Source organism: Pogona vitticeps, chromosome 6 (genome assembly GCF_051106095.1).
Source record: "Pogona vitticeps strain Pit_001003342236 chromosome 6, PviZW2.1, whole genome shotgun sequence".
Classification (NCBI taxonomy): Eukaryota; Metazoa; Chordata; class Lepidosauria; order Squamata; family Agamidae; genus Pogona; species Pogona vitticeps.
The window spans coordinates 37,058,795-37,073,884 of record NC_135788.1 but is presented as its reverse complement, the minus strand read 5'-3'; the positions used below and the strand labels follow the sequence as shown (position 1 = coordinate 37,073,884).

The following is a 15,090-nucleotide window of genomic DNA, read 5'->3' as shown; positions in this document are numbered from 1 at the left end:
GTGGAAGAAGGAATGTGTTTTAGCAACCCTCTTGGAAACCCCCTCCCCAAATTAAACAGCAGGCAATGGATATTAAGCAGCAGCAATGCTAACCAGCTTTCCATCACATACAGCAGCAGCTAATGAAGAAGGTCTGGCTAGCACTGACAGAGTCACACAGAGCAGGAAGAAACTAGCAATGTTCATAGAACCCCAGTTATATTCTAGAATCCAAATCCCTCACCCCTGGAACAACAGGGCAAGCTTTCTGGGACACTGTATCGACAAGCATAGCACTGGTCTGCCCTCCAGAGACACTATCTAAGAGAAAGACCATGGCAGAGGGGGAAGCAAAGATGTACACGTAGGAGCCCTGCAAGCCAAAAGAGTCAGATCCCTTGTCTTACTGGGCAGAGAAGGAATCCATTTGAGGTCTGGCCAAGGTGGCAGTGAGACTGCTATCCTGTCCACCAACTAGTGTGTCCAGTGAGATAGCGTCCTCTCAGGCAAGGGACATTGTCAGTCCATACCGCTCATGCCTGGAACTTGGATGTGTAGAAAAACTTATTCTTCTTAAAGTCAACCTACCACTTCTGGGCTTCCCTGAAATCCCCTTTAAGAGAAAATGACACACTTTGCTCACAGGACTAGATACTCCATGCGTCAGTCTACTGACCCTTCCTTCTCTCTCTTTCATTCATTTCCAACTACTAGTCCATCACAAACTATATGCAGCTCCAATCTGCCTATTAGTACTGCCCAAGGTATTTGCCCACCCCGCAATGGGACCTGTCCTTTGCTTCCCCAATGCTGCAAACATTTCCTGCTGGCATGCCTTTCCTAGTAACTAGGCACTGCTGGCTTTTGAGGTGCACTCTTTTTGATTGGTACACGCACTCGGAAGGTGTCAGAAGACACAGGGAAATCCCTTTAAATGTTTTCTCTGGATTTTTTTTTAAAAGGAGAAAATAATGACTATTCATACAGACTACAACAGAGTTCCGGATACCTGGAAATTTCCAATTTTTAAAATTCCAAATTCCAAATCTGAAGGGCTGTAATTCTGAATTCTGATGTTGGTGCTAGTGTACATCTCTAGCAATCACTACCTATACATGTCAGTACCTATACATGTCAGTAGGATAAAATGTTCCATTTTAATGACAAATTATGTGCTATAATTCCAAATCTGAAGGGCTGTAATTCTGAATTCTGAATGTTGGTGCTAGTGTACATCTCTAGCAATCACTACCTATACATGTCAGTAGGATAAAATGTTCCATTTTAATGACAAATTATGTGCTATGCTAAATGCCAATCACCATAATTTAGACAGATCACAGTATGTGCACTATGTGGCAGCCTCCCCTTGCCTAAAAGCATAACTGAGTTGTAGAATATAATCCAGAATTTGAGGATTCTCCATTAGTCTCTGTTGATTTATGAATACTGTATCTGATGATTGGAATGAGAGACGAATCAGGAATATCTGGATCTATTATAGCCACACCAATAGTCATGAATAGAGTGATTGACTAAGGGAGACCTGGCATATCCTTTCTATGACACCAGATTTTGCTTTGTTGCCAATCCCTACCGCTATGCGACCCTGCCTCATAGGGTTGCTAAGTAGACATAACTTTTGATGTGGGATGACTCTGTGCATCAGTTTTATATCATTTGAGGATTTGGAAGGTAAAAATGTGTAATCCCCTCCTCAAAAAAAAAAAAGAAAAGAAAAGAAAAAGAAAAAGAAAAAAAAGGAATCAAGAAATTACTCCATGTTCAGGAAAGGCCTGTGAGCCCAGCAGAAATGCCAGATTCCCAGATATGTTGCTTTCCATCTACAAGGACAGAGCAGCAAACACCACATACTGTGGGCTTTTTAAAAATCAGACTGGATATGCAATTCAGTTTGCAGCTCTGTCTTTCTGTGCCTTGTTGGCCAGATGCAGCTTTTGTGAGGAAAAGGTAAAATGCAAACAAATTAGAAAGGCAAGTTCCTTTTTTGGGTTCTTTGTGGGCCTAAGCCCGATGGTATGGACAGGCAGCGTGTGTTGAGGTTAAATCGTGGTTCCGACTCATTTAAAAGAAGATTTTAAAGATTTTTTTTAAAGGAGAGGTTTGGGGTTATTTTGGAGACAGAAACACCTTCCTCCCTACTACTGTTACATGTGGGCAAAAACTTCCGAAGTTGTACAATAATCCATCTAAAGTTAAGAGGGGGAGAAGACACACCCCCAACTGTTATATTACTACCACCGCCACCCTCCTCTTCCTCTCTCCGCTTGTGCTCCCAGATAACTGTTGGCACCGGCAGCCTCCGCCCTGAGGAGAGGCGGAGGTGCTGCCTGCCTGCCTGCCTGCCTGCAGCCGAGCGTGGCCTGGGTCTCGAGCTCCTGCTGCGGAGGCCGGCGGCGGCGGCGGCGGCAGGGGTTGCCCAGCTGTTCCAGCGCGACGGCAATGGTCCCTCCTCCCAGCTGCGCCTGCCTCATCTCCCCCCACCCAGCAGCCCGTCCCTCCCCTCCGCCGCCGCCGCCGCCGCCGCCGCTCCCGACGCTGCAGCCGCTGCCGCCACCACCACCTCCTCCTCGTCGTCGCCCTCCTCCCCTCCTCCTCCTCGTCCCAACCCCCCAGCCTCTCGCTGGCTGGCTCTCGGGCTCGCCCGCTCTCCATCTCCTCTCTCTGGTTCTTCTCCCTTTCCCGCCGGCGGCGGCAGCGGCCCTGGCAGCGTAGGCACCACCGCAGGGCGGAGGGGTGGGGCCGGGGGAAGGGGGGAAAAAAATCTCCATGTAACACCATGACAGGCATCGCCGCCGCCTCCTTCTTCTCCAATACCTGCCGCTTCGGCGGCTGCGGGCTCCACTTCCCGACCCTGGCGGAGCTGATCGAGCACATTGAGGACAACCATATCGGTGAGTGAGGTGGAGGGGGCGCGGGAGGCGCGTGGGCGGGGGAGGGGGCTCCGTCGGGGGGCCGGGCGGCGGCGTTGGAAAGAGACCCCCCCCCAGGCACGCCTGAGCGGCCGGTGGGGGGCAGCCGCCTGGAGAGGGAGTTGTGGGTGGGTGGGTGCGGGGGGTCGGGGGGGGGAAACGAGGCAGCCCCTGGGGCTGGGCGACGACGGGGAGCGCGGATGAATGGGAGGGCAGGGTCTTGGGGGGGTGGGGAGAAGGGGGTGCTGGCCGGCAGGCAGGCAGGCATGCAGGCACGCACGAGGGTGGGTGGGTGTGTTGGAGGGGTGACGACTGAGGGACGCGGCGGGGCGCCTGCAAGGCGCATGCCGCCCGCAGGCTCTTGCAAACGCCGTTGAGTTTCCCTTGGCGGCGGCAGAACCTCGAGACCCGGAGGAGGTGGAGAGAGGACGAGTCCAGCACGCCGCCTGCTGCTTCCGCCCCGGCTCTGGCTGTCAGGGGCTGCGGGGAGGGAGCAACCGCGGCGGCGGCGGCGGCGGCCATTCCGTTTCCTCCTCCTCCTCCTCCTCCTCCCGCGGCGGCGGCTGCGTCCTGTCAGCGCTGTTGCTAGGTGTGGAGGGGCGAGGATGGCGGTGCGCGCGCCTCTTTCCCCCTTTTCCTTCAGGCCAACCCCCCGACCGGCTTCGGTGCACCGGCGGCGTCTCAGGGGAGGCGCCCTGACAAGGCGGGCGGGCCGGCCAGCCGGCCGGCCCCGACCGACCAGACCGGACTTGGCAGGGCCCCGGCAGCGGGGTGGTGGTGGACGTGAAGCGGCTGCTGCAAGGGTGGCGGCGGCGGGGGCTCCGACGGAGCAAAAGAGGAGGTGTCTGTGGGGCGGGGGGGGGGGGAAATGCCGGTTGGCGCAGCCTCAGCGCGGTCGTGCGGGACACGCGAAGCGGCTGGGCGTAGGGCGTGCGCGGAGGAAGCCACGGACAAGCACCGCCTCGCCTCGCGTGGTTCCCGGCTGTTCCCATTGGGAGCTGAGCTGGGCCTCGCTGGAAGGCAGGTCCACCCGACTGCGGCGAGCTGCGTCGCGTGGAGCGGCTTCCTGGGGCGTGATCGTCCGTCACCTGTAGGATATTATAGCCTTTCTCTGCCTGGTGTGTCAAACGAGCCCTTTCAACAAGTCCTAAATGGGGATACCAGACTTTTCTCCCCCTCCCCCCCCCCCACCAGAGCTGGACGCAAAGGTGCCCATTGAAGGAGGCAGGCAGTGAGGACACGATGGAAAATCAATGTGTTGTTACCTTTTCAGAGTAAGACTTTGCTGTGAAAGCATGTGAATATTCTTCGTATTCACGGGCAGACCCTCAAAATCCAGATCCAGGGAAGCAACAGTGAATCCCAGCAAGTGAATGAAATAAAAGTTGTAAGCGCTGTGCGTGTGCACGCGCGCGCGCATGCACGTGCACACGCTTTGAGTCTGTAATTCCTGCACGTCGCTGTTAGGGAGAATGTTCAGTTGCACTAAATGGAGTGAACATGCATTAAATAAACAGGATGGTGCTACATTAGTAGTTTAGTTGGTAATGGGCGGGTTATAGCCTTCTAGTTGCGAGACTTTAACCTCCAGCAGCCTTAGCTGGCATAGCCAATGGTGAGGAATGCTGGGAGTTGCAGTCCCAACAACATCTGGATGACCAAATAGTGCCTATTTGATATCGAATACTTCTTTTGTCCTGAAGCTGCATTAATCCAAGCTTGCATTGATTTGCATAAACTTTTTTAAAGTATGAATATCTTGTGAAACAGGGTTTGTGGTGAAACAAAGAATTAGAATCATAATCCACAAAAGCAGTTGAGTGAGGTGATTCAGTAAAAATGTAACTAAATGGCACACCACGCTGTTCTGTAATGGCACAGTGGACATGCTGTTCTGTTTTGTGCTTCCTAGGAGGGAAGTTCAAGAGGTGGGGGAGAAAAGGAGCATGAAATGAAAAGTCTTTGTGAAGTCAATCATTTAAAAGTACATGTTCACTTCAAAAGAAATAAATAAATCTGAAATAAATCACTGGTACAAATGTGTTCAAGTGAACAGGTCATGTGCCAGTAAGTTAGAACATAATGTGTGTATTATCAAAATAACATTGATTTCTTGGGCACTGTTTTTAGACAGTTTTCTTTGGAACATCTGGGAAAGGCATAAGCATAGGCCGTTTTAGCAGTCATAAGATTCTCGAAGTAGATCTCCCTGCCCGCACTTGGAAGATTTATCCTTTGTTTTGTTCCAGAATTGGTGGTATTCAGAACTGGTGTCTGGGGTCAACAGTGGCCATCATCGGGGGGAGGGGTCACTGCTTCCCCATGAAATTCCTGCTGCTGTTCCCTGCTAAAACCTGTCATCCTTTTCAGCCCAGTGCAGTGGGGAGGAGGAGCCCCTGTTGGCTTGCCTGGTTGTTTGCTCCCTTTCGACTCACTGGAATGGTAGCAACAGTTGGTTCCTTCTTCTTCCTGCCACCGTGCTCTTGGGTCCAGAGAGAGGGAAAGAACATGGAGAAGTCAGCAGACGGCAGAAGCATTGTTTCCTGCTAGTTCTTCTCACTGCCTAGAGTGAATCTTAAAATAAACAAAGAGGGGCATGACTGTGCTGAAGAGCAAACGCGACAGAACTGTCTGTTAATACTAAGAGGGGGAAAGAGACATGAGTTCCAGTTCAGTTGCCCTCTTGTATATGGAGGTATATGTTGCAGTGGAGAGCCTCAGCCTTTAGGGGCTCCTAACCTGGCCATTTGGGGGTCCTGAGAAGGCCTTTTTTCTTTCTCCATCTGTTGTTAGTTTCCCATAATTTCCATGCATTTTTTTCCAATTCTGAAATTCATCCCATAATGCTTAGTTACTAACAGTAAGCACTGTAAGCTAAAATATTTTGTCATTGACAAAATGGACTTTGTCTTCTGATGACTTTTCTGAAGCTTGTTTCTGCCTTGGATAAATGAGGTTTTCCACAGCTGCTGCATATGTCTGTGGGCAGGTAAACACCTTTAGTGGTAGGTATGTTTTATTAGGGTCCTCTAGCATTTTTCTATGACTAGATGGCCTCCATATGTTTGGGACTTCATCTCCCAGCCAGCCAAGCCAACATAGCAGATAGTCAGAGGAGGCTGTAATGTGGTATAAAAGTGTAGGTTGAAAGTGTTATACACACACGTGTGTTTGTGTGCGTGCGTGCGTGTATGAAAAAAATGAACTTATTCTGATTTTGTGTGTTCCATGCCATTGCTTCTTACAACAACAGTACTAGAGTTTTCAAGGTATGTGAGATATTTAAGAAGTGGTTTCATTATGGCCACCTTCCAGTGAGTTTCCATGGGCAAGCAGGGATTTGAATCTACCACCTGAGTCCTTGTCTGATATTCTGTTCACTACCCTGTGCTGCCTCTCTTTTCTGATTTTATTCTGTTGCAGCACCTGCAATGCAATTGCTGATAGTTGTGTGTCTTTTTCTTTTGACATCTTTGAAACTTACCTGTGAATTTCACAGCATTAAGAGCTCTTCTGTCTAATTTGATGGATCTATTGCTCACTTTTTCTTTTTAAATTCAGCCACTGCATCTTAGCATCCTGTAGAGACTATGTGATATTAAATGATGTTGGTGTACAAAACAAGATTGAAACATGGTTGGACAACCAGAAAATAGGGTAGAAGCAAAACAATGCAATTGTCAAACAAGATGGAATACTGGATAGATTTTTCTCTTAGTACTCTGGAAATCTACCCAATAATGTTTTCTGGAATAAACCCTGCAGGGAGCAGAACCACTGTATATAACCAGGCCTTGTGTATTTAGCTAACAGCTGCTGTAGGAAGATGTCATGTTTGATGGTATCAACAGGTGTTAAGAGGTAAAGGAGAACCACCAAGGTTACATTCCTTCACTTTGTATCTTTACAAAGAAAATCATAGAGCCAAGTTGTTGAAGTGCCAAAACTAGCCCTAAAATCAACACTAAAATGATTGTTGGTTGTTGTGGGTTTTTCGGGGTCTTTGGCCGTGTTCTGAAAGTTGTTCTTCCTGACGTTTCGCCAGTCTCTGTTGCTGGCATCTTCAGAGGACTGGAGTAGGAACTCTGTCCATGCTCTTTGCTGTTTGTTGGATAGTTCAATATTGGAAGTTTCTGGGAACAGAAATGATTTCTAGGATTATGTTTCAAATAAAGAGCCTTGTGGTTAGACATTGGTCAACAGGTGGATGTTAGTAACTGCATGGTAGATATCTGAATCTGCCAGGTCCAAGGGGTATTTCTTAATGACTGGTTGCACTAGTGCCTCTTTCAAGGTGTCTGGGACAATTCCATGTCATAAAGGGTCATTTATGTCTCCCCACCCCCAGCTAGCTCTTGATAGGTAGATGGGCAAACATTGATAATGCAAATGGTCAAGCTTATCCTTCTAATCATGGTAGAATCCATTTACCTAAGTTATAGGAAAAACAAACTTCCCCCAGTGTTATACCACCTTTATCCTTTATTATTCATTTAATTCCTGTCCTGTTACCTCATTGAAGTGGTTGGCTGCCAGAGGAGGTGAGGAAGGGCCAGCTGAGCTCCTGCCTGGATTGGAGCACCACCAGAGAAGGACCCTGGTGTTGCATGAAGTCTGGTGAGTGACCTGGCCGGCCAGGGGGGTGGGAGATGGGCTAGTGCAGTACCTTTGATGCCACACTGACAGTTACATACACAGTAGTATGAAGCAATTCGTACCCATCTCTAGCGTAGAGCGTTTTATAGCCTCTGTCTTGTGTAGTTTCAAACAGCCCATTTGCCTGATAAATCATTCCCATTTTCTACTTGTGAACTGACTGGAGAGGCATTACTTTGCCCAAGCATCTCAGCATGTGCTTCTGAGTTGAGCACACATCTTCAAGATATGAAGTCCAACTACCAAGCAATCATAGATGTTGAATATATTTCTTGCTTTTTCTTCCTCCATGATGGAGGACAGTTCAAAATGTCTGTGCTTTCTTTTTGCATATATTACATTTTGGGTTTTTATTTTTATATGCAAGCCAGAGTGGGCCACTTCTCTACAAATATATCTACCTGAATAGGTTCAAAGTACCTTATTCCTATGAAGGATGCTTCACACAGAAGCTTCTGAGAAGAAAAGGAGAATACCCAATAGGTTTAGGTGGAACAGCTGGCAAGCTGCTGGTGCTTCACACAGATGTATTTGCTACCCAAGGTGGTTCACTCTGCTGAATGACAAGGTGTGTTTTTCCCCCATCTAACTTAAATTTTAAAAAAAATGATGTCAGACAATAATAAACAGTGGTATTTGCAGACTTTGTTTTGCAAATACAAAGAGATTTCCTGGGTGCCACTGGAAATCTTTTTCCTGCTGTCAGTTCTCACATTCCCAGGAAGGCTAGGAGAATGGACAGTAGGAGAAAGAGGATTTCTGGTTTGGGACACCTGTGAGTCCATATGATCTACATTTTTGCTTGGTCTGTGCTAGTGTAATGGCCATTGTTGCAAAGCAGCATTCATATCTGCAGAGAAGAGAGAAACATTCCATCTTTGGAAGTTTCTGGTAATCAGCAATTGCCAAATGTCAGTCTTTTATGGGCTAAGAGTCTTAATCATTATGGCCAGTATCGTACATGGAATGTAACGGAAATCGTGTCAGCACTCTCATGCTCTGGCAGTCATTTCCATCACACAAGGGAAAAGGGAGCATCTTGTTCTGTGATAATGTAATGCAGTAGGATGCTGGTCACAGATACCCTTTCCACTCAGTGAGTGAAATCCAAACTTTTTTGAAGCTTGCAGATCACATACGTACAAAAACAAGCTTTTCTACATGCTTTAGTAGTGTATCTATCTGTGTGTTTATCTATTTATGTATAGATAAATTAAGAGGCTTGTTTGGTAGTCACACAAGACTGGACTTTCTCAATAGCAGCACCTCGACAGTGGAACTCTCTCTCCCCCCCTCCCAAGAAGTTCATTTGGCTCCATCTCTACTGAGCATCTAATAGGCAGCTAAAATTATATTGTTCCAAAGGGCCTTGAATGATGTGTTTTTTTGAAACTGGTTTTTAGAGAATGTTTGGATCTGCTTTCAAAGAATATTTAAAATCTTTTTAAAAAAATGTTTTTAATAGTACAGCTGGGCAGAAGGGTGAGACATGCAGTGGGTGAATGGCTGGAAAAATGCTGATTCTCTTGCTGACCAGTGGGGTATTAGAATAATTAAAGCTGTAATCCTATGCACAATTACTTGTGTGAGTTCCACTGCATTCAGCAAAGGCCCTCTAGAGAATACCAACACCTGTGGAGGCCAGCATGACAAGGCAGGCAGGAGAGGACTTTATTGTAATATTTATTATGAGGATTAAATGCTTTAATGACTTACACATTTTTATCTGCCATCTTTATTTCTTATGATTCATTTAAGCTACCTTGAGTGCTATTCTGTAGTGAAAAGTCAATGCAGAATTGTACTAGTAGGTTTGATTTATTATTGAGTTTAGGAGGAATTAATTCCCCTTTGCTGTTTAGCAAAAGTATTCTTTCCCCTCCCTTGAGAATTCTGTACTTCAAAGTAACTGCAGCGTTCTGGAATAATTTGGAAGGACAGCTCAAAGCAGAATGTACTACGTCCTAGAGCATAGGTTCTTAACCTGTGGTCCGTAAACCCCTATGGGAGTGCAGTGTCCTCACAGGGGGTCTGCGAAGGCTTGAAGAAATGTTACGATATTTTGCAGTTAAAATAGAATGAATGAATGGATGGATGAGTGAAAGAAAACAAGAAAGATAAGGAAATGTAAAACAAAATCCTAATTTCCCTTGCTTGCTTGTGTAAAACTTGGCTTTTTTAACCTACCAGCTCAATTAAAAACAAATAGGAAAAAATTGTTACAAAAATAACTGATAGCAAATAACTGATATTTCTGCACGTGAGAACATGCAAGTGAATGAGACTGAGTGACAGCATGTGACATGTCTTGCTATTGCTCAGATATTCAGAAGCTGCAGGAAGAGAGTGAGTCAGTCAGTGTCACTGAGAATGAGCATTCAGATGGACTTTGTGATCATGTTTCTTTGATTTCTGCTAATAAAACTGGTTATTATCGTGTAAAGTGGACTTTTCAATATTATCACAGTGATTTTCATAACAATACATTTCAGCTGATCTTCAGAATAGATCACTGGCTGAATTTGAAATGTAAAATAACTGATGCTGTTGATGAAGGTGTATCCCGTGTCAGCATTATAGCAAGGAATATTTGTCAATGAGACCCTTCATGAGAAACTTCGAATAAATATTTGATGCACTTTAAGGTTTTAAATCTCCAGTTAAGTCTTGGTGGTCTGCGGCAACAAAATATATATAAAGGGGGGTTCGATGGTAGAGAAAAGGTTAAGAACCACTGTTCTAGAACACTGGTTCTTAACCTTGGGTTACTCAGGAGTTTTGGACTGCAACTCCCAGAAGCCTTCACCACTAACTGTGCTGGCTGGGGTTTCTGGGAGTTGCAGTTCAAAAACATCCGAGTAACAAAGGTTAAGAACCACTGTTCTAGAAGATAGTTGCAATTATAAGAAGTGGGCACAATTAAACTAAGGATGATAATAATAACTATGTGCCGCGAAGTTGATTCTGACCTATGGCGATTCTTTCCAGGGTTTTCTAGATAGGAAATACACAGACATTGCTTACCATTCCCTTTTTCTGGGGTTGCCCTGAGACTCTGCAGCCTGCCACTGGCTACTCAGGCTGGATTTTCTCCCAGGAAGCCCAATGGGAAATCAAACTGCCAGCCTCTGGCTCTGCAGCCAGATACCTAAATCATTGAGCTATCCAGCCAGCTAAACTAAGGATGCTGCACTGCAATTCTTTTGCAAGCAGGTGTAGTGTGTGATTGTAGAAAATGCCGGTTGTAGAAAGCAGGGCCCTTCTGTTATGTAGAACAGTGGTCCCCAAACTTTTCAAAACCGTGGACCGATGGGGGGGCGTGTCCGTATGCAGGGAAGCACCCCCGTGCTCGTGCATGGATGGAGCACGCTCACACACATGTGCAAAAGGGTGGGGCACACTTGTGGGTGAGCAAGGCATGCTCACACGCATGCACAAAAGGGTGGGATACCCATGCATGCATGTGTAGGTGGGTGGGGCACACATGCATACAGGTGGGAAGGCCATGCGTGCATGTGGGCGTGGAGGGGGGAGTGTGTGCGGGGGGGCGGGAGATCTGTCTCCGCAGCCCAGTCCTGCCAAGGCCACGGCCCTGTACCAGGCCGCGGACCGGGGATTGGGGACCCCTGATTTAGAAAAGCCTAGAACTAAGTTGATAATAAACAATTACTACTTGTCGTCTTTGAAATAATATCCATGAGATTTCTGTGGATATTATTAGCTTAAACTTTCCAGAAGTATATTTTCCAACAGAATGCAAACATATTTACTGATAAATTTGGGACCCTGTTACTTGTCGGTGCACCTGTCCCCAAGAACATCAGCCTGTACCACGAGATCCTCCCAGGCCATGCTTCTTGGGTTGTCATACTGAGGGAGGTCAGGAAAACATCTCCTAGAAGCTGGGCCTTGTCAGCTGTGGCACCAGCCCTTTGGAACTGGCTCCCAGTCAAGCTGCACTTAGCTCCCTTCCTGCCTGCCTGCCTTTAAGAGACTGCTAAAGATGATGCTCTTTACAGAGGCCTATGATGGCAACCTCATGCGAATGTGCCTGCCCCCCTGTCCCCACCCTATTATGGTTTGTTGTTTGTGCAGTCTTTGTTTGTGGTATCTTAAGTGGATTTATTCTTTTATTTTTATCTCTGTTTCTGTTTGACCTATTGTTATGCCTGTCTGATTTTATCAATCATTAACTGTTCAGAATAGTGCCTTGCACTCGTGGGTGTGGTATAAAAGACCAACAAATAAATAAAATAGATAAATAATAGATTGAAATATACAACAGATTAAGTCATTTTTAAACCTTCATGCTGAAAATTAGGTCTGGCTCTTAATTTATTTGCAAAGATGGAAATAACAGCTCTTTTAAAAGTATGGCAGAATCTTAATGTTTGCAGAAGGGCTTATTAATTATCATATTGAACCATGTGACACTGTGGTTGACCTCTACTCAACTTGGTTTAACTGATTACTGTGTCCCACAAAACCAAATTACCTCCTCATTGGTTTTCTGAGGAGCTGAGTGCAGTAAATTCAGAGTGATAGCATATGGCACAAAAATATGACAAATCCAGCAGAGTACAGTTCATATTTAAACCTAGTCTCTATTGGTTATGGTTATGAAGAAATATTGTATTACTGCCATCACTTCATGTGCTTAGTGCATTACAGACAAACACTTCTACATAGTGACAGGTCTGTTACAGTCTGGCAAACAGGATATAATGGATCTTTAGGGAGCCATTTGCTGCTCATTTTGCAGATAAAATGGCTCTCATTTGGATGCTATGTTCTGTTGTCTCTTCTGTTTTGATGACTGCTAGGACTCTGTCTAGTTTCACTGGCTGTTATTTCAGTTTGTATAACTTGAGAATGTGGACAAGACCTCTACTATCAAAAGGATCCTTGCCAGTCCTTACTGAATAAACCAGCTAGATCAGGTTGCAAAACTGAATCATGGAAGTGTATTGCAGGAAAACTGACGTCCTGGGAGCTTTAAAGGTCAACCACTTTTCTTAGATGTCTATAACTTGACTCATCTGATCTAAAGAACCATATCCATGTATATAACCATATTTAGACAAGGTAATTTAATGCATGGTGAGGAACCAGCTGTATGGCTTTCTTGGATAAAACAGATTATTTAGAATCAAAATAGCAATGTGCATACTTGTTGAAGAGAATGGGTGGGGTTTGTGTGTGTGTATGTGTGAGAGAGGTTATTCTTCTTGAGCCTACTACACTTTTGATAAGTGTTCTCATTTTCTCTTAAGCAGACAAAAAGAATGAGAAATAGTGTGTATCTAGAGAATTATATTGAAAAGGAGAAAGATAGATGGATTCAGACCCATCTTTTATGGGCTCTAAAACTGCACACCACTGTTATGTGGTCCTTGTAGAGATGGGCACGAACCAGTTCATTTATTGGCCAAATGGGTGCCCCACCTTTTCTGGGTGTGCCTCTGAGTGGCCACCAACTTGGGGGGGGGGGCTGGGAAGCACTGAACACTTGTTCGGCCAGTAAATGAACCGGCACAAATCACCAGACCGGAGGTTTGTGCCCATCTTTACTTCCCTGACGTTTTCCTTCCATCAGAATGTGGCCCTGTTTTGCCTACTCAGCACAAGATGACTTATTTGAGTCCTTCTGTGTTGAGTATCCAGAACAGGAGAAGCTGTTTTGAAATGGCTTGTTGGGTACGTCTTTGCAGTTTGCTTTGTGATCCTTAGTCTTTGGCACATGAAGTAACACATTGTTATTTTGTGCCTCCCATACTTTTCAACATCTACATGAATCCAAGGAAAAAAATTAATCTGGATATTTGGTCTTCATTGTCATCAGTATGGATTCTGTCTTCCAATACGAAAAAGCTGTTGACATTCTGAACCAGCCTGGTGTCAGTTTAAGATTGGAGGAGGATAAATAAACTGAGTCTTGATCGAGATAAATTGATAGGTTGATAATTCTGGAATAGGTGTAGTGCCTTCTCAAGCAACTATCAGAGTGTTGTTGGATCCAGGCCCTGCTTCCAGATGGTCGGTACACAGTAGCTGTTGTATTTTCACTCATTTTGGGGAAGGAAGGGAGGGATATTTCTAATCTCTGAGGGTTTGCAGAATGGTACTGGGAAAAAAAAGTCCCAAGTTCTAAATATATAGTAGATCAACATAGGTACTTGCATGGGGGGCATTGTCATAGGGACTGTTTGCGCTTGAAAAAAACAAACAAACAAAAAACAATCATTATATTAAACCAACTGGCAATTGCATTAACTCATTATAAAGGAAAAAAAACACCAAGAAGGAACAGTTTCTTGATAGTATCTGGATTTACCAGGTACTGATAGATTTTGTATATACAACATTCCTCTTCAATATGTTTCTAAAACAAATAGTGCAATTAATTGTAAATGCCCTGAGTTGGTTTTGAGACCTAATTATGTTTAGATTAGTCCCACTAAAATGAAGGGAATTTAAGTTATTTCTTAAAGTATGTCTGATTCTTGATTCAAACTCATATAAATATTTATTCTAAAGAAATGGCTGAAAATAAAATAGTTTGAACTCCTCTCCCCTGTTTCTGGTGCACTAAAAAGTGGCAGAAACAGAAACGTGTGATTGGCTTCTTTTTGTTTCTAAGTGGTTTAGTTCCTCAACAGGATCTGTTACAAAGTATTTTTTATCTCCTTGGGATAAAATAGAAATTGCCCCTGATGCTCTGTAGTCTGTGTTTCTTTGCACTTTGTGGATACGTATGGAACACTGGAAAATCAATGGAGAAGCTTCTGTAGTGTGCAGAAGATCAATATGTTGCAAATAAGATACTGATTTTAAAGCATATGCCAAGGCTGTTTCTACACTGTGCCATAAAAATGCAAAAGGTAGTAGCCAATACAAACTTCTGCAAGCCCTTTTCTTAGTTCCAATGAGGTGGGTTTAACTTTGACCCAAGATAATATCCCCTCTCCTGGTAGGCTTAATGCTGCTACTGCTTCCAAATGTGCTTAATGCACTCAATAGTAAAATATTTGGGAGTGGCAGCTCCTGTTATCTGTTTCCCTAACTCTGTACCCTTTCCCTGGCTGACAACTATTGAACTGAGGTGTGATGCCACAGAACTTTGTTTCTCTTGATAATTGTTTTTGTATTCTTTAGCTATGCAAACATATCAATCTACTTAGAATGTAAACATTCCCCTAGCCTTGAAAAGTGATATTTTTCTAGAAGGAAATAAAGTACATTTGGTATGAGGTTTGTTCAGTGATGCATGCAAGTATAACTACAAAATTCCAAGGAATTATGTCCTTGGAAGTCATTCTAGCACAATAATTAGCAAACTTTTCAGTATAATTTTTGATTTTTGAGATACTGTACCACCATGTTGTCACCCCTGATTTGCCATCATTGACCAACAACAACAAAACATTTGTAATTTAGAATTAAAAATAAGCAAGAAAACTCCCTTCTTAAACTCACTTTGAATTAAAAATAAGCACAAATATTTTTTTCTTGAAAATCCTAA

The 15,090-nt window shown here is 44.7% G+C and overlaps 1 protein-coding gene across 2 annotated transcripts in view; it reads left to right on the top strand.

Annotated features, from left to right (window-relative positions):
- The first annotated feature begins 2,519 nt into the window (after positions 1–2,519).
- JAZF1 (JAZF zinc finger 1) overlaps positions 2,520–15,090 on the top strand; it is a 165,392-nt gene continuing 152,821 nt past the window's right edge. The window contains exon 1 of one of the 2 annotated variants that reach the window (XM_073003329.2): positions 2,520–2,894. In XM_073003329.2, coding sequence (XP_072859430.1) covers positions 2,780–2,894 — 115 coding nt within the window. In that variant the 5' untranslated portion in view covers positions 2,520–2,779. Of the gene's footprint in view, positions 2,895–7,255; positions 7,530–15,090 lie in introns of those variants that run through there. The other variant, XM_078377238.1, reaches the window with a different exon arrangement.